We start from the raw sequence: 18,523 nt of genomic DNA on the forward strand, positions 1-18,523 counted from the left end.
AAAAGAGAGACAGATAGGCACATGTAGGATCATCAAAATCTGCGAAAAACAATATTTGCACCGACAGATGCAACTGGTATGTTTGAGACTCTGATCGATCCTTGTTTTAAACCTTGGCGCTCCGGCACCTACAAAATCACAGTTGATGCCAGTTTTTCAAATTTTACTTTCAAGCAAAACTTGTATATTGTTCTGTCCTTAGTTCATCGCAATCTAGATGAACCGAAAATTTAAATATTGTCATGGTATACTTTCCCTAATTAGATTATTTGACTAAAAATGAAATCTACAATATTCGTATATTACAATATGTAGCAGATAAACAAATTGGTGTTGAATGAATAGAGAGTATATATTATATAAACCTCTTTATCTGTAAATTATACTGATAATTAAACAACCATGCTTCAGCAGTCCCGATCTTTGACCGCATCACTTGACTTTGACATTTTCCGTATGAGTCGTCCCTTTTTAGTAACATTTTCTTATTACACGTTTAAATGTAGTTAATCGCTTGGAAACAACATCCAACGGTAATTACGATGTTTATGTTGGGAAGGTGTAACCACGGTGATAAACATGTTGATCACGGATATTGTTTATTTTTCTTCAAAATTTATCAAAATTTTTCAAATAGAAAAAAGACTCATTTTTAACTTTTGATAAATATTTCTTGATTGCATCATTATTTCTTTTTTTTTTTAAATCAAAAATTGTTGACTTTTATCACAACTTTTATTATTATTATTATTATTATTATTCATAGACAGCTACCACCACCTCCTCCCCGATATTGTCCTTTCGGGCAGACAAGTAGTGTCTTCGGTGCTCCGAGTTGTCTCAACCGATATCTTAAGCACCAGTCTGCCCCAACCCCCTACTCCAGCCCTCCAATCCCGACCCCAAACGTCCAACCCTCCAACAGGCCTTTGTCCCGTACTTATGTTATTTTCATTATAATTATTTTGATGCATATAATTATTACTCGCTATATGTTAACGATTTGCCATTTCAAAGCGAATAATACTTCCAAATATATAAATCAATTATTTTTTCTCATTATGAATTGAATCAAATTTGGTATCAAATTCTTATGAACAATTGCTAATTCGTTCATTCATGCTTATAACCCATCACGTTAGAGCTCAACAAACGCGCATGCCTTGCTTTCCCACTTTACAAAATATGAAAAATGGTCAAATTTCATAAACATGTAAAATCGTAAGATTGTTACTACGTAAAATAAAATTCGCTAGATAACATAGGCGGTAAGTTGTACATTGTATATTTTGATGCTCCTGTCAGTTCAACAGTCATCTCATAGCATACAAAATAATAATAGATAACTTCAATTGGTGCGAAATCGAGATGTGAATTGTTTTTGCATGTTTGTCGATGATACCGATATTTAAACAACCATGTTTTCATGGTTTCAGTCTCATTAAAATTAGATTAAAATTCCGTAAATCGAAAGTAGAGCAATATAACACCCCTAAGAGGTTTGCCTTCCCAGAACCCTTCCTTGTAGTCTATGAACAGTTTACACAGAGATAAACGGTGATTTTTCAGATATACTGATAGATAAGAAGGGGTGTGCATTACAAAAGACTGCGCAATATATTCGCAATTACACGTTAGTATCAATAACATTGAGAATTTTCCATTCAAACGATATGTCACAGACCTTGGTAAATATCAGCTTACTAGACACGAACCAATAAATCCCTTGCAGACAGATCGAGTTTAATAGTTTTGATGGATTAGTTATTCAATACGAATATCATCTACTTTAAAGGGAAATTTTCTGTAGTCATAATGCCCAAATTGTCTATTTAGACGGTCAAACCTTTACCAATGAGTCCAACGCATAAAAAAACACACTCAGAACAAGCTTGGCTTTATCGTTTCCATAATTGTTAAAAATAAATGTGGCCAAAATGTTTTGGGTGAGAAATCAAAAGCACTATTTATGAAGGATTTTAGTGCAAAACTATTGCAAAAATTTTCGGGTTAATTATTCACTTAAAAATTTATTTGAAATGATCCTTTTACAGTTTATACATGGTGCCGAAAGAGGAAAATTCTACATGTATTTTTAACCTACACTAGATGCTAAGCAATAAAGTTTTTCTGTTGTAACGTTACAGGTCTTTAAGCAGCGGATAACTGGATGCCGATTTCTGATTACATAAAACTGTCAATCTATTGGAAAGTTGGAATATTAATTCCGTTACCTACACCTTGTGTATTGAAGACAATATACATTAAGTAAAGGTTGAGTGTTCGGCTGTTGCTTTATCTGCATATTACTGTCACTTAGCTCGCTATCATTTTCAAAGCACGACTTGTGATTGTTTGTAACAGTTTGAGATTGGTGTTAAAAACAAAACACCTGGACGCGTGTAATACTATTGTTTCTCTTCATACTATCACTGGAGTTGAGTTGGAAAGGTTAACGAACAGGTATAGCCTTCAATGTACATTGTATAAGAATCTTTATGATCCGATAAGAATAGGCCTTCAAGCAAAAAGGAGGACTTTTTTTTACATGTCAGTCGAATTAGAGATTTGATATTCAGTGTGGAATGAAAATGAAATTTGACCTATACTTTAACGGTTGCGTATTACTGTGAATTTACGGTGTATATCGTTGGATTTTGTTTTGGTTATTGGACAAACAATTTGGCTTGTGTTACTTGTGTCTCGTCTTGATTTGTGTCAGTATGGGAGAATAATATGACGGAAAAGTCAACTTATATCATCAATCTTCTCCGTAAACGTGCAAGTTAATGAACACAAAGGAAATTAATACAGTCTTCGAATTCGAACAAGAACAAACAAATTCCAGAATGGAATGGGCAATTGAAAGCATAAACAGTTCTTTATCAAAGTACGAAGAGATGATATTAGATGGTAGAATTCGAAGTTTAGGAACCTGGGGTTATTTTATAACAGCAATTTATCTGACACTTATCGGTAAGTATCGAAATACTGTCAGTGTTTTGAGATTTTTGTGTTGTTTTTATAAATTCGCTCATATTGTATATAATACTTTTCACTGTCTCTGGTACCTATCGAGATCATTCTCTCTTTTAATGCAGCCTGTATTAGCATTTAAAACGTTGAATTAATGAATATCAGAAATAGTATATCAATAGTAGTAAGCTAGTCCTTTAAATATTAATGTTATATATCTCTTTACTTGAAATGATATGCGGTTAAGTCTGTCAGTTACGACTTGTAGTATTAACCAATATCATTGTACTCTGCATTGCCTTGCCTGAATTTATAAACTAGTTCAGAACCGTAGGAATATCCTTTTATTTAGGTTTTAATGAGTCGCTGCATATACTAGATGGAGTTAAAAGCTATATTTATCATAAGCTGATCAGCGTCAGATTAGGAATTGAAGAACTAGAAATTAAGTCTTGTGAAACTCGAAATTACGTCTTGTGAAACGCGAACTTACGACTTGTGAAACGTGAACTTACGACTTGTGAAACTTGAAATTACGACTTGGGGAAACTTGAAAATCCAATTCAGAAACTCGAAATTTCGGCTTTCGGATTCGCCATATAGATGTGTTCAAAATATTGTTTACACATTTCAATGAGATTCAGAAAAATTAGATTTAAAAAAAAAAGTATTTCAGGTGTGCCTCAAAGGCTTGATCATTATTAATTAATGAAATAATAAGATTGCCTGACACGAACATCCTTATTATCTATAATCTAGATTTATTGTCTCCTGTGATAAAATTATAGCCATATAAAGAGATTTAATCGTCTAATATTCGTTATTCAAGGTTTTACAAACTTCTTATTTGTTAATCAAGGGCCCTGTTTGAAAGATTTACACCATTCCAATTTCCAGGCAGACCTTTGTGGAAACTACTAAAACTAGGTGTTTTGTTATAAAGTCACTAATTGAAAACGGTCTTATGTAATATGGAATAGTGCTAATTGATGGTATCATAGTCCCTGGTAAAAATAAAAAGCTCAATTCATTTTCTAGCCTTTAATATCGGTATCAATTTTGTTGTTATATTATTATATTTTACAGGAATAACAGCTACTATTGGTAACAGTTTGGTGGTTATACTTATTTTAACAGATAAAACACTAAAGAAAAGTCCGCACAATCTATTGCTGTTAAATATGGCCGCCTCAGATTTGGGTATATCTATCCTGGGATATCCACTAACAACTGCTTCTAATTATGCTGGGAGATATCTGTTTTCTGACTATGTTTGTGTTATTCAAGGATTTTGGTGTTTCACCTTTGCTCAAGCGTCTTTGAACACTCTGATACCAATCAGTATATACAGATATATTGTTGTCTGCAAGCCTCATCTAAGTAAGTACAATGTATTTTTTTCGAAAGAGTTGCAAGTTACTATCTAGCTTCCTTATGTTCATTATGTTATGTGATCATTAAAAATAAATGTTAATGCCTTTATAACGATTCTATTTGCCATTGAGAGCTTCGGTCATCTTATGCCACTGGCATATTCACATACGAAAAGCAGCTATTGAAATTGGTATTTCCATATATCAGGCGTACGAACAGATAGTGAACAGCCTTTGACTACGCCAGTTATAGGACAAAACCTACAAAACTTTGGATGTTTTGGGGTCCTTTGGGTGTTTGTTTCTTTGGATGGGGGAGGGGGTGTCTGTTACGAGTAAGGTACATGTATTTCGTCTAAGGAGTATAATAAATTAGTTTCTCGTTTTTCTATTTTCCAGATTATTACCTGACGAAGAGAGCTACAGTATCAGTTATATTGCTAGTTTGGATCTACACTATAGCCTGGACAGCACCGCCTTTATTTGGTTGGAGTTCCTATACTTATGAACCATTCGGTACCTCCTGTAGTTTAGATTGGGGAAGTCCCAAACCACTCGATGTCTCCTATATTTATATTCTCTTTTTTTCCTGTTATCTACTTCATATCGCTATCATATCCTATTGTTATTATTATGTTTACAAGAAATCCGTCAATTTAAAACTGCATCCAGTCCGAGCCCCGATATCATACGAACATGCTGTTGAATATAAAAACTATCGAGCTGAATCCAAAATCACAACGGTAAGTACATGGTGATAATTATTGTACCAACTAACGAACTCCGTGGACACTCAAAAAAGGAATGCCAAAAGTTGATTATTCAGTACAAACTGATAAAAACTGACCATTTCAGACACAATCCTCACTAGGACAACTTACAAGGCTATTCTGACAAATGTTTAAAGTGCCGTTTTTAGGCCCTAATTGAAGTTTGGCCTAATTTTGACTAGACTGTCGAACAATGGAAGATTTCTGCATTCAGAATGATGTAAAAACTCAACTCAATGTGATGTTTATCACAAGGTGTGCCTTTAATTAATTTAGATTCTGGGCGTACGTCTATATACGTTGTGTCTTATACCTGACTGCAATAACCACTTTTCTTTTATCGATTTGGTTGAATTTTTGGTTAAAGCATTCGACAGATGGTTTGTAAACAATATGATGTTTACAGTCTGTTTTTCTAATCAAATAGCTGCATTCCGTGATACAATAAAGATGGCTATTGCAGTCAAGGTATGAGACGAAGTTCGTATTAACTCGACATTGTGAAGCTTACAAGTACATATCAGAGTTTCCTTTGTGTTACTCGTCTTTGCTTAGTAATTTAGCAGAATAACTCTAAGAGATTTGCATTTGTCCTGTTTGGTATCATGTACGGGCAACCGCTCGGTATTATGAATGCTTCTGTAGTATTCTTTACTGTCATCCGAAATCTGTGGTTTAGTCCTCACTTCTCACCAACCACTTATCTCTGTATTTATTGTCATTTTTTTTTTATCATTGCTTTTTCAGATGTGTGTAGTGATGGTAGTAGTGTTGATTATTGTTTGGGCCCCGTATACCTTTGTGTGTCTGGCGCTGATTTACAAACCAGATATACCAGTATGGTGGACAACACTACCAACAATGTTCGCTAAACTAGCCAGTATGCTGAATCCATTTATCTACGCTGCTACAAATTCTAAATTCCGGGCTACATTTACGGCAGTGTTTAAGAGCAGTAATATTGTGCAACCAAAGATTATGGTTAACCCAGAAAATCAGTTGATAGTAGAAGAGTAAGTACACCTGGGGTAATATTCTCCAAAACTTAATTTAAATAAAATCCAGATTTTAAGAAATGAAATAAAATGAATGGAGTTTTACATCCTACTTTTCTGCATCATGTGGGCTAATGAAGACGGGCAACGCCATGTAGGGTGCAATGAGGGACATTTTGCCAGGACAGTGTCAATAGCCTGCTCTTTTTTCGATTTCAACTATCGAGGGATAGCACACGGGGCACAGCCTGTAGCAAACGGGGCCTCGGTTTATTGTCCAATCCGACTAGAAACTGGCTGAACTATCTGGTTCATTGCTTTAAGAGCAAATTTTCGACTCCCATCTGGTATCTGTCTCTCTGATGGTGTTTTTTGTTTTTTTTAGAAGTAAACACTTTTATTATCACCTAGGTAACAATACTTATAGGTGGTTAATAATAGGGTGTTAATTCTTATTAACATGGTAATGATGCAAGGCTTTACGATAATAATTTTCACAATCGTGATAATTCATTCATTTCTCATTAATATCTTAGAAAAAATTTCATTATTAATATATTTTTTACGATTCGTATTGAGGAAGATACGGAAGCGTATTAGGGCCATTCCTTTTTTGGGGGAATTTCCAAGTTCAACATACTCACTTGAAAATTCAAAAAAAAAAAATGAATGTCCCTAATACGCTTCCATAGGAAGATACTTGGCAGACATTTTTTTTAAATGCAATAACATGTTATTTCAGAAGAAGAACTAATGTCAGCGATATATTTATGGTGGACAGGACAAAAGATGGAGTATATATTGGTCTCTCTGCTGTTGATATCGGCACAGGTCAAAGTTCAAGTTGTCCTGTATCACCAAGACATAAATGATTATGAGAAAAAGAGCAATCTCGTATACCATACTATAGCTGATGCTGGTGGTTTTTGCCGCTCTGATACTGGGAAAACGTTTCATTGTCTATACTAAAAGAAAACAGCTTAATTGATATCGCATATTGGTTCGGCAATCGGCATTGCATCGCATCGCGAAAATACTTGCCGTGACACGGTGCGTTCGAGATTAATTTGACCCCATGGAATCTATTTGCTTAGAAGACAATCATGTGTTTATGAGTTATCGAATGGTTGTTGCAGATAGGTAGAGTTCTGGCCAGAGCCTGGCCATTATCGCCAATGTCTTTGTTTCGTGTAGCCTATATAAGGAAGGTCTTGGTGAATTTCAAGTATATGTATTACGAACTGTGTCTTATACCTTGACTGCAATAGCTAGTATTCTTGTATCACGGAATGCATGATTTGATTAGATTGTACGCCAACGAATACAGCCAATTGAAACCCCCGAGAGAGGCAACAGTTTAACATTGTGAGATGGATTCGGAAAGAATAAACATCAGAATAATTAAGAAAATCATACACAATGAAACTGTTGCTTGTGATAAAATGAATTTGTTATTTAGGGTCATTTAACGATTTAAGGTGACATAAATCATAAACTTTTGAACAAGCTAACAATTTATGGCCCAACAGTTAATTGTCTTGAACATCGGCAATGATTTCTTGTCTTTGTGTACTATATCTGTCGCAAATGATTTATCTTACTTATATCTATAGCTGTGAGTGGTACCGCACGTGTGCTAAGCTAAGCTTGTATTATTTTGAGCCATGAAAATCGCCAATGGTGTAGCAAATGATATATATATTTGAATACCGTTTGAGAGAGATTGCCGCACCTTAGCTCGCATCATTTCTTAGCCATGAACTTCGCCACTGGTGTAGCAAATGAGATGTATTTGAATATCTGTCAGAAAGTGACAGAATGGTCAACCTGATGACGGTGGTTACTCGGTAGTACAAGTAGAATGACCGATTGTTTGAGGTTGCTGCTAGAATAAGCTTACATGGAACTGATATTACATTAATCTTGTTATATTCCGTGGATGGTTTGTTGTTGTACCATTTTTATCTTGTGTATATCCTTCCCAAACAATTCATTAGGATTTTCATATAAGATTGGGGTGCTTTCCAGTGACACTTTATTTCATTGAATTACCTCCCTTGAACTAGGAATATATTCCCGCATTTTAGTGCTCACAATTAGGGCCGAAATAGGATAAAAAAAATGTTACAATTTTCAAGTTTCCTTCATTAAGGAGTGCTTGAAATGTCGCTGCACGATCCTGACTTTATATAAGGGACTCTCTTGTGCTAAATTGATTTTAATAACTCGGTATGACGTACTGATCGTCAGTTATAGGGGTTGGATGCCTCTCCTTATTCCAAATAGGTTAAACTATGCGATTGATATCTTTGGTAAACATTTATTTTGATTAATGTTCATTTGATTTCATTATACATGTATGTTGATTATAAATATATATATCACAGTTGATTGAATACTGACACCTTACTGTTTAATTCAAAACACCAGAATACTCCTGAATAGACGAGAGCCCAGTTCCACCGGAGATGAACACAACATCTTGTAAGTGAGCTATATTTAACCGACTAGTAGCAACTACAACTTACGCGCGTACATATACACATACTTACGCTTACACTAAATTAACGTACATGAAAACTGCAGTCGTCGGGGCGATCGCCTTAATGCAGTAATTGATCAGATTTTGCAAGATACCGCCAGTTGCTAGCAATCGTTTAGAATCAGCTTTAACTTACATAAATATTTTAGATTGGGAAGAAGATTCTGTTTACCTATTCCCATTTCCTGTCCAACCTATATGGATTTCGGAACGTCCCTAAAATCTTGACAAGGTGATTGAAAGCAAGAGGTTGTTCTGGAAAAGTACGTGTAGTTACTTAAGATATCCTCGTTCACGTTAACCCGTTCAAGAGTAGAGGCCATTATCCAGTTAGTAAATGGTAAATTATAGATTTTTATCCAATGCACACGGTCTGATGAAAGTTTGCCCGATACTCCTTAACCATTTATTGGCCACTGAAACATAAACGATACATAATTAATCTAATAATAAGACTTCACACTCCACACCTTATGAACGGGTATTTTCTCTAACAGCAGAACGAGGTTGACAGGCTTTGAAGCGACACTTGTGTTCATTAACGGCAGACACAGTTTAACCAGTTTAATACTTTAATTTTAAGATGGCAATGATTTTCTCATATACCAAATGTCATAGTATTTGATCTGTTTTATGGTGCCAATTTTCAAGAGAAAGAAAGAAACAAACAAACAATTATTTTACAAGGATAACAGCAAATTGTCGTGCTAGTCCGTGGCCAAAGTTCTTGACAATGATCTCTTCTGTTTGCGGTTGGTTCGACGCGAATAATAAGAAATGATCACATTTTCATGGTCCAAAGTCTTTCTACTTGGTTTTGCAGCCTTTATTTATCAACAGATATGACCCGATTACAATATACATCAGGTTACTCACCCCACTTATCACCCAACACGACAGGACATCCGGCATGTAGCGTTCTAGAATCTGGAAGACCATTACGGAAAGTATTGAACCAAAATGCTGCTGTACCCTGCAATATAAGATTAGAGATATGGGAATCATGATGCCCTCATACCATAGTGATTACCAGTTACGCATGATTGCAAATAATGAAAGTGGTCATGAGTTCCGAACGCAAATAACATGCATGAGAGTTGCGTTCAAAACTCGTGACCGTTATTCTCATTTGCAGCAACTGGTAATCGCCATGGTGTGGGGGCTTAACACACACACATGGGGTTACCTGATCATACTGGACACTAGTCTGAATAATCTTAATGAAATATATGTATACAGAGTATCTTATTATGCCCACCATTTTGTATGCAGCCTGTTCGTCAAGTCAAATAGTAATAATCTACACAGTAACAAACATTGAAGTTAACAGAACAAGCGAAATAAGAAGAACAATTTTACAATGCAATATGACAACAGACCACAACGATGTCTAGATTCAGCTTCGTTTAATGGAGTTATCTCCCCTTTTACAAGATAAATGATATCTAACTTCAGCCAGTTCGATTCAATGATGGGTTTTATCACACACAGAAATAATATAGTCATGTAGATAGACAATCGTGTCAATTTACGTTGTTTAGCGCATTCCCAAATTACATCGCACTATATTGATCAGGCATACAACATCGTCATATAGTAATATTTCATGGCTAAATCAGTTCACTGACTTTCTCTGAAAGTGAATTCTCTATTAGATAGTCTACTCAATTATTGAAGACTTTTTCTAGACCAAATCAATTATCACATTTACAAAGTTCCCTTAGGTACATAAGTATAGTATGTATTGTTAATGTAACGATGTATCAATGCGACAATATACTTAACGACATTCTTACCTTTCTTGCCGGAATTCTGGCTTTGGCACGTGGAAAAACTGTCGCTCCACCAAACTCGACATCACTTAGCTAAAGAAAAGAATCGAAATAGATAAACAGGCTTCACATAACGCACATATCACCAAACTGTAGATTCCAGATTTGTAGCGGGGCCGAAGTCTGACACCAACTAGCAAACTTGGTGGAACAAATTTTGATCCTGGCATAGGACATAATACCTTTGTACTTTTCCACCCGGTTACCTTATGTCACTGATGCAGACTGGCATAGAAAAGGCGTCCAGACGTTCGAGATTCGGTTAGATATATTTTCATTACTTACATAAAACATCCATGTTGCCACTCTTTCACCAGAATCTTTGAACTGGGAATACTCCGACTCTGTATCACCATTCTTAGACTGAAACGAAAAACAAAATCGAGACAAGAGACAAATATAAAATGCCATGAGTAAGTATTTTAGGCATTCTGCTGGCTATTTGGATATGATATTTGTAAATTCAATTGTGGACAATTATCAGGCAATAATTTTTGTATAATTTTGTTTGTATGTGCACTGAGTATTATCATTATTAAGCAAGCCGTCAACGATATCCATTTTCGACAACAGTCCAGATAGTAATGGGAAGTGATCTGCTATTCTGATCATCACAATATATTGAGAAACATATTTAATATTAGGCTATACAAGCTATGAATGGATGTAGTAGGCTTCATTATGTAAAGTAAATAATTTTGATGGGAATGAAGAGGGGAATTTGATTATTTACTATTATGGACAGATGTGCTTACCAAACAGTCTAGATGAGGACCATATAAACCTCCCAAACCATAGTTCACCACCTAAAAGAAAACAGGGAAAACTGTGTACGAGGATATCTAAGAATAAGTGGGATATCTCAATCGGATTGAAACAAATTTTTGTCACCAACGAGTACACTCATTTGATGAATCATAGACACAAGAACTACAACACTGTATAAAGGATTTGGACCTTTTCAACACGCTAATTGAAACCATGGCCTTACTTTGGGTTTCCCAAAGACATACTCTTGAGTACAAACATCTGTGAAGCAAATCTATATTCTCACCTGAAAGGCTTCGGCATATGTATTGTATGGACGCACTTCAGTCTTGAATCCCGTTAACAAACTAATACGTCTGGATAATCGACTAACAACTGGATTAGTATCGTACAACCAAGCACTGGAAATAGATAACAAATAAATCACAACCGTTTTTTTTCAGAATCGCCAATATAGACATAAAAGAATCAGTATGTATGAATTAAGATTGTATTTCTCTTTGGGCAGATACTGTCAAATGCCACCTCTATTCTAATAAGCCTCGGTTATTATGTCTAAAGAAGAATATAGTTTAAACAGATTTAACGGAAGAGGTTATAAATTCTGTCACTAAGATAAGGGAACATCCACGATTTTACCATGTCCAGGCCCGTAGTTACAGGGTGAAAAGTGGTGACAATAACCCCCCACCCCCACCGATATATTACTTGCCCCTCCAAACATTCAAGTCTGGCAACCTACATACATGTAGATTCGTGGCCCTTAACCAAACCTCTTGCAGATTTACCAGTCAGAATGACTAGGATATACTTCTCCAAACCAAACTTTCGGAATATGACCTTACTTACTTTTTACTGATCCTGGTTTCATCTTCTCTGTGTACCTTGTCATCACCAAGAACATACGATCTGAACATCTAAACACAATATGAAATATGATCAAAATGTGGTCAGAAGGAGTTATTTCCCTTAAATATGAGGCCGACAAGGAACATACCATTCACCCACTTGACTACCTCAGAGCATCAGATAGCCCCTTTCACAATTTGAGAATCCTGCATCATCGGTTTCTCTTCGCTTAAATCCTACTACAGATAACATATACGAATCAATGTATGCTTAATTTTTGTTTTTGTAAACAGCATCGTTCAGCTTACCCCATCCTTGGCAATACTTTTCAAAACTTTGATTTCGTGGTCATTGATGACGTCATGAAAGACTAGTATATCAGGGTCGAAGTTAATATATTCTAGTTTAGACTGTATAAATGGAATACTGGTTCTCTGGTATTTACAAAATAATTCCGATAATTCTTCTAATGACTGAAATAAATACTGAGATTGTAGCCTCCGTAGCCTAATATCAACATTATGCCTATTGCCGAGGACGGCGATGAATTATGCTGATGCTGACGAGAATTATGGTTATGCTGACGATGACCATGCTTATGCTGACGAGAATTATGTTAATGCTGATGATAATTATGCGGAAGATGAAGATGATTATGTTAATGCTAACGATGATTATGTTAATGCTAACGATGATTATGCCGATGCTGACGAGAATTATGCTGTCGCTGACTATGATTATGTTAATACTGGTGATTATTATGTTAATGCTGGTTCTGACGAGAATTATTCAGATGCTGGCGATTATTATGTTAATGCTGGCGATGATTATGTTAATGCTGACGAGAATTATGCTGATGCTGGCGATTATTATGTTAATGCTGACGATGAGTATGTTAATGCTGACGAGAATTATGCAGATGCTGGAGATGATTATGCTGATGCTGGCAATGATTATGCTGATGCTGGCAATGATTATGTTAATGCTGACAAGAATTATGCTGTCGCTGACTATGATTATGCTGATGCTGGCGATTAATATGTTAATGTTGGAATAGATTATGCTGATGCTGGCAATGATTATGTTAATGCTGACGAGAATTATGCTGTCGCTGACTATGATTATGTTGATGCTGGCGATGATTATCTTAATGCTGACGAGAATTATGCTGCCGCTGACTATGAATATGTTGGTGCTGACGAGGATTATGCAGACTCTGGCGATGATTATGTTAATGCTGGCTATTATTATGTTAATGCTGACGAGAATCATGCTGATGCTGACTATGATTATGCTCATGCTAACGAGAATCATGCTGATGCTGACTATGAATATGTTGGTGTTGACGAGGATTATGCAGGCGATGATTATGTTAATGCTAGCTATTATTATGTTAATGCTGCCGAGAATCGTGCTGATGCTGACTATGGTTATGTTAATTCTGACGATGATTATGCTCATGCTGACGAGAATCATGCTGATCCTGACTATGATGATGATGAAATACTGTCACTTGTCTGACTATTTTTGCCTCTCAATATCAAGGCTGACTGGTAATAATGTCATTTAACTTACCTTAATCTCTTTGTTACATAATTCCAGATAGTTCTGTGTTTTATGTAGTGTTTTGGAATGATTGGCCATGATTTCTCGATGGGATTGCAGAGGACGGAGATGTCGGACGTATTCTGTCTCCATATTTTGATATAAGACTATATCTCTTTTTAAAGATGTACTCCAAGGCTCTGAAAAAATATTATAACTTTGCTTATTACTTATGAAGCTTAATTGAATTAATTTGAATCTAAAGGCTAAAGCAGAGATTTCGACAGCCTCGCGACACTGGGGTGCAAATAGGGGGAGGGGGGGAGGGGGGGGGGGGGAAGCTGACTTTATGAGGGAACAGCTTATATGGTGGAAGTGATATAGGCATTAGCCTACCATGGATGGTCTGAGAGGATTTTTTTCTCAAGAAAAAAATTGAATAGAATATCTGACACATATTTTGGGACGGAAACTTATAAAAAATGTTATTTTTAAATTTAGCAGAAATGGGGAGGGGCTACAAACCATTACCCTAAAGAGATATGGTCGTCCAATTTCGAAATAAATATCTAACGCCTTGTTTTCCTCCTTTAACTTTGGTTAATATATATACTTGCCTATAGTCAGTGCCTGTTTTAACACATCAACTGCTAACTGAGGTGCATTCAACTGAAAAACACAAATCAATGTAATCAGCTGCAACATGGCAAAATCTTTGATCAGAGCATGGTGTCAAAAAAGCTATTTTCGACAGCCAGTTATTGTCAACAACCAGTAATTGTCGACAGCCGGTTATTGTCGACAGCTAGTTATTGTCGACAGTCAGTTATTGACAACAGTCAGTTATTGGCGACAACCAGCTATTGTAGACAACCAATCATAGTCGACAGCAAGTTATTGCCGACAGTCTATTTTGTTGACTGTGTTTTCCGTTATTTAGCTTTGCCTACGATATTAATTCAGTCAGACAGCGTATCGACATTCTCATAAACACCAGATAAATTATTTGTACCCTATTATATATATTGCCGAGTGAACGATAGGCTCGAACTATCAGATCAATGGTGTTTCTTTCTGTTGAGAGAAGATGAATGGCGTCAGTTAACCATTTCTTGGCGTCGTAAAGATGATCGACTCTGGAAGCCGTTAGACCAATATTTAGAACATCAAAACCTGTAAGATTGCTGATTGTCGAGGAAGCGAATATGCCACTATGAAAGCGACGACTGTTAATATTGTAAGCGTTGCCTATGCGTATTAATGCTAAGCCGGCCCCATCTAAATCAGTCTGGTTGGGCCATGTAGACATGCTCTGACTGTTATTATACACAGAATTTATAAAATCTGAAATAGAAATTAGAGATTGATTAAAGAATGGAAAGAAATGAAATTGTCCCAATGGCTTATAGGATCTTCATCCATGGATCTTCCCAAGCGCCGAATTAGAAATTTGCATATTTGGCGCATCAGACCTACGGTGCATAAAAAAAATTTAGATCGGAATTTTTTTTTCCATCTTTAGTTTCTTTTCCTCTTTCTTACACAACGACTTTTTTCCCGTCTACTTTCAATAGACTTTCTGTCTCATTATACTTAGACGGAAACTGTTCTACCCTTATTACAATATAAATTCTTCCCAATCAGATAGGTTCACTCCTTTTTATATATGAAAATGAAAATGCTAATACTTATATGAATAGAAAGGTGTTCTGATGACTTGGAAAATACCAGTTTGTCTCACATATCCAGAATTAATTCATAATTAGCTAACTTAGAAGATAATTACCAGCAGAATTCCAAAGATTTTTTTTTACCTTCTTACATGGGAGAATCTTTCCTCGTCCGCTCTGTAGATAAATTGGGCGTTATCTGATAAAGCAGTAAGCAGCCCGTTATACTTACACGGAAGCGATGTGTTGTCCTGAACAGAACAATTGGAATACTGTTGTAGTCGTTGTCCCCATACTGCTACTATTCGATATAAAAATTTGTAACTATTTACAGGGTTCTCTAAGCACCTTGGGTTTTTAGATATCAGTTTATTGGCATATCTCATGTCATCTACAAACCTGAAACGAAATGAAACATGCACATGGAAAAAACAGAAACGAAGCATGCATTTGGAAAAAAAGCTAACAGACAAAGGTTCAATGGATCTGGTCCTTGGCCAACCCTGTTCGCATTGATCTATCTCGTATTATTCGAAAACAATTTTCAGTAAGATAAAATGAAGTAATGAAGAAAGTTGTCATATCTAGGGTCAACAGGTTCTTAATGCTGACATTGATCACATTTATAACGTTCCCAATGTAACCAGATAAATTAAAAAAAACAAAAATTACAACCCGCCTTCAGAGAGGCGACAAATTAATAAAAAAAAACATACAATAATCTTACCGTTTAAGATCTCTGATGTCGGACGTCTCCCGTTTTTTACTTAAAAATCTATCAAAAGTTGAAATCAGCTCCTTTTCTTTACCAGGTAATTCTTGTAATTTACACAGTGCCGAAAATATATCACAGTGGATGATTGGTATCCAGAATGCATGTGCATATAAAACACACGTGCATATTTTACTTTTGACAATTTTCATATTCAAAACTTCGAATCACTGAAGACAAAGCATGAATTCACTAATAACTTTTATTTTTTTCAGTTCGTCTTGCAAGTTCTTGTAACAGTCCTTTGCTTCTTTTCGTTCGTTGTAATGTTTTGAAAGCTAAGAATATTATGGTCATCTTAGCTTTTTATCTCCTACATATAAACCATCCGGCCTGGAATTTATCACAGAACACATGGTGTGTATTTTATAGTCCCACCACTATGATGTTTATAAATTATTACTTTCCATTGTACTCCAGTGATAACTCGCTCAGCTGTAAATAACAATCATATATTATGAATGAAAACTAGGTGTGTTCTTTTAGCTACTCTAGTATCAATAGCTTTATTAATAATTAACAATACAACTTTAAAACAATATAGCTAATTAGTTCGCGATACATAGATGATGAATATATCAAGTGAACAATTTAAGTTTGTGAAAATGACAGAAAGGGATTTGAGTTCTGAACGTTCATACTAAATAAACGTTATCAAATATGTCAGCTCTCTGAAATGGATGCCCAGTTGACAAAAAAACAGTTCTTTATATATGGACTATTTACTATAATGAAAAATATATAGACACAGCTTTATAGAACATCAATCACTGGTTAAAGTTTTATGCAACGTTTCGACGTGTTTCCCCCGTCGTCCTCAGGCACATAATGAGAAGAACTGTTGGGCAAACTATATATACATTAATATAGTACTCACAATTGCTAAATGCCGTTCAAAGACTATAATGCCAAATAAGTGCCAAGTGGCAACGAATCAAGCGATTTGGGCGAGATTGGTGAAAATAATAATTATCTCATCTCTTATATTAATTATGATGTTTAAATATTAAGTATTGGTTATAATTATAATATTTAAGTATTAAGTATTGGTTATAATTATAATATTTAAGTATTAGGTATTAGTTATAATTATAATATTTAAGTATTAAGTATTGGTTATAATTATAATATTTAAGTATTAAGTATTGGTTATAATTATAATATTTCAGTATTAAGTATTGGTTATAATTATAATATTTAAGTATTAAGTATTGGTTATAATTATAATATTTAAGTATTAGGTATTGGTTATAATTATAATATTTAAGTATTAAGTATTGGTTATAATTATAATATTTAAGTATTAAGTATTGGTTATAATTATAATATTTAAGTATTAAGTATTGGTTATAATTATAATATTTGAATATTAGGTATTAGTTATAATTATAATATTTAAGTATTAGGTATTGGTTATAATTATAATATTTAAGTATTAAGTATTGGTTATAATTATAATATTTGAATATTAGGTATTGGTTATAATTATAATATTTAAGTATTAAGTATTGGTTATAATTATAATATTTCAGTATTAAGTATTTGTTATAATTATAATATTTAAGTATTAAGTATTGGTTATAATTATAATATTTGAGTATTAAGTATTGGTTATAATTATAATATTTAAGTATTAAGTATTGGTTATAATTATAATATTTAAGTATTCGGTATTAGTTATAATTATAATATTTAAGTATTAAGTATTGGTTATATTTATAATATTTCAGTATTAAGTATTGGTTATAATTATAATATTTAAGTATTAAGTATTGGTTATAATTATAATATTTGAATATTAGGTATTGGTTATAATTATAATATTTAAGTATTAAGTATTGGTTATAATTATAATGTTTGAGTATTAAGTATTGGTTATAATTATAATATTTAAGTATTAAGTATTGGTTATAATTATAATATTTAAGTATTAAGTATTGGTTATAATTATAATATTTAAGTATTAAGTATTGGTTAAATATTATAATATTTGAATATTAAGTATTGGTTATAATTATAATATTGAAGTGATGTATTTGTTATAATTATAATATTTAAGTATTAGGTATTGGTTATAATTATAATGTTTGAGTATTAAGTATTGGTTATAATTATAATATTTAAGTATTAAGTATTGGTTATAATTATAATATTTAAGTGATGTATTGGTTATAATTATAATATTTAAGTATTAAGTATTGGTTATAATTATAATGTTTGAGTATTAGGTATTGGTTATAATCATGATATTAAAGTATTAAGTATTGGTTATATTTATAATATTTAAGTATTAAGTATTCGTTATAATTATAATATTTAAGTATTAGGTATTGGTTATAATTATAATATTTAAGTATTAAGTATTCGTTATAATTATAATATTGAAGTGATGTATTTGTTATAATTATGATATTTAAGTATTAAGTATTGG

The 18,523-nt window shown here is 33.9% G+C and overlaps 4 protein-coding genes across 4 annotated transcripts; 2 read left to right on the plus strand and 2 right to left on the minus strand.

The window, feature by feature from the left end:
* Positions 1-4,043: 4,043 nt before the first annotated feature.
* LOTGIDRAFT_122769 (hypothetical protein) lies at positions 4,044-6,136 on the plus strand (the record flags this gene model as incomplete). Its single annotated transcript, XM_009060448.1, has 3 exons — positions 4,044-4,356; positions 4,749-5,092; positions 5,867-6,136. Coding segments are annotated over 3 exons (927 nt in total), but the record flags the coding sequence as incomplete, so codon positions are not given.
* Positions 6,137-8,423: 2,287 nt separating this feature from the next.
* LOTGIDRAFT_233738 (hypothetical protein) lies at positions 8,424-12,418 on the minus strand (the record flags this gene model as incomplete). The annotated part of the gene is made up of 8 exons (XM_009060449.1): positions 8,424-9,072; positions 9,533-9,629; positions 10,453-10,521; positions 10,774-10,851; positions 11,244-11,294; positions 11,543-11,657; positions 12,106-12,165; positions 12,414-12,418. The coding sequence occupies 8 exons, from the start codon at positions 12,416-12,418 to the stop codon at positions 9,002-9,004; spliced, it is 546 nt and encodes a 181-aa protein (XP_009058697.1). The 3' UTR covers positions 8,424-9,001.
* A 230-nt stretch (positions 12,419-12,648) lies between these two features.
* On the plus strand, positions 12,649-13,626 carry LOTGIDRAFT_163984 (hypothetical protein; the record flags this gene model as incomplete). Its single annotated transcript, XM_009060450.1, has 2 exons — positions 12,649-13,083; positions 13,204-13,626. 2 exons carry the CDS (start codon positions 12,649-12,651, stop codon positions 13,624-13,626), a joined length of 858 nt encoding a protein of 285 aa, XP_009058698.1.
* Positions 13,627-14,250: 624 nt separating this feature from the next.
* On the minus strand, positions 14,251-16,244 carry LOTGIDRAFT_233739 (hypothetical protein; the record flags this gene model as incomplete). Its single annotated transcript, XM_009060451.1, has 4 exons — positions 14,251-14,319; positions 14,663-14,994; positions 15,553-15,719; positions 16,048-16,244. The coding sequence occupies 4 exons, from the start codon at positions 16,242-16,244 to the stop codon at positions 14,251-14,253; spliced, it is 765 nt and encodes a 254-aa protein (XP_009058699.1).
* Positions 16,245-18,523: the final 2,279 nt, after the last annotated feature.

This window comes from Lottia gigantea (assembly GCF_000327385.1).
Source record: "Lottia gigantea unplaced genomic scaffold LOTGIsca_42, whole genome shotgun sequence".
In the NCBI taxonomy this organism is placed as follows: domain Eukaryota; kingdom Metazoa; phylum Mollusca; class Gastropoda; family Lottiidae; genus Lottia; species Lottia gigantea.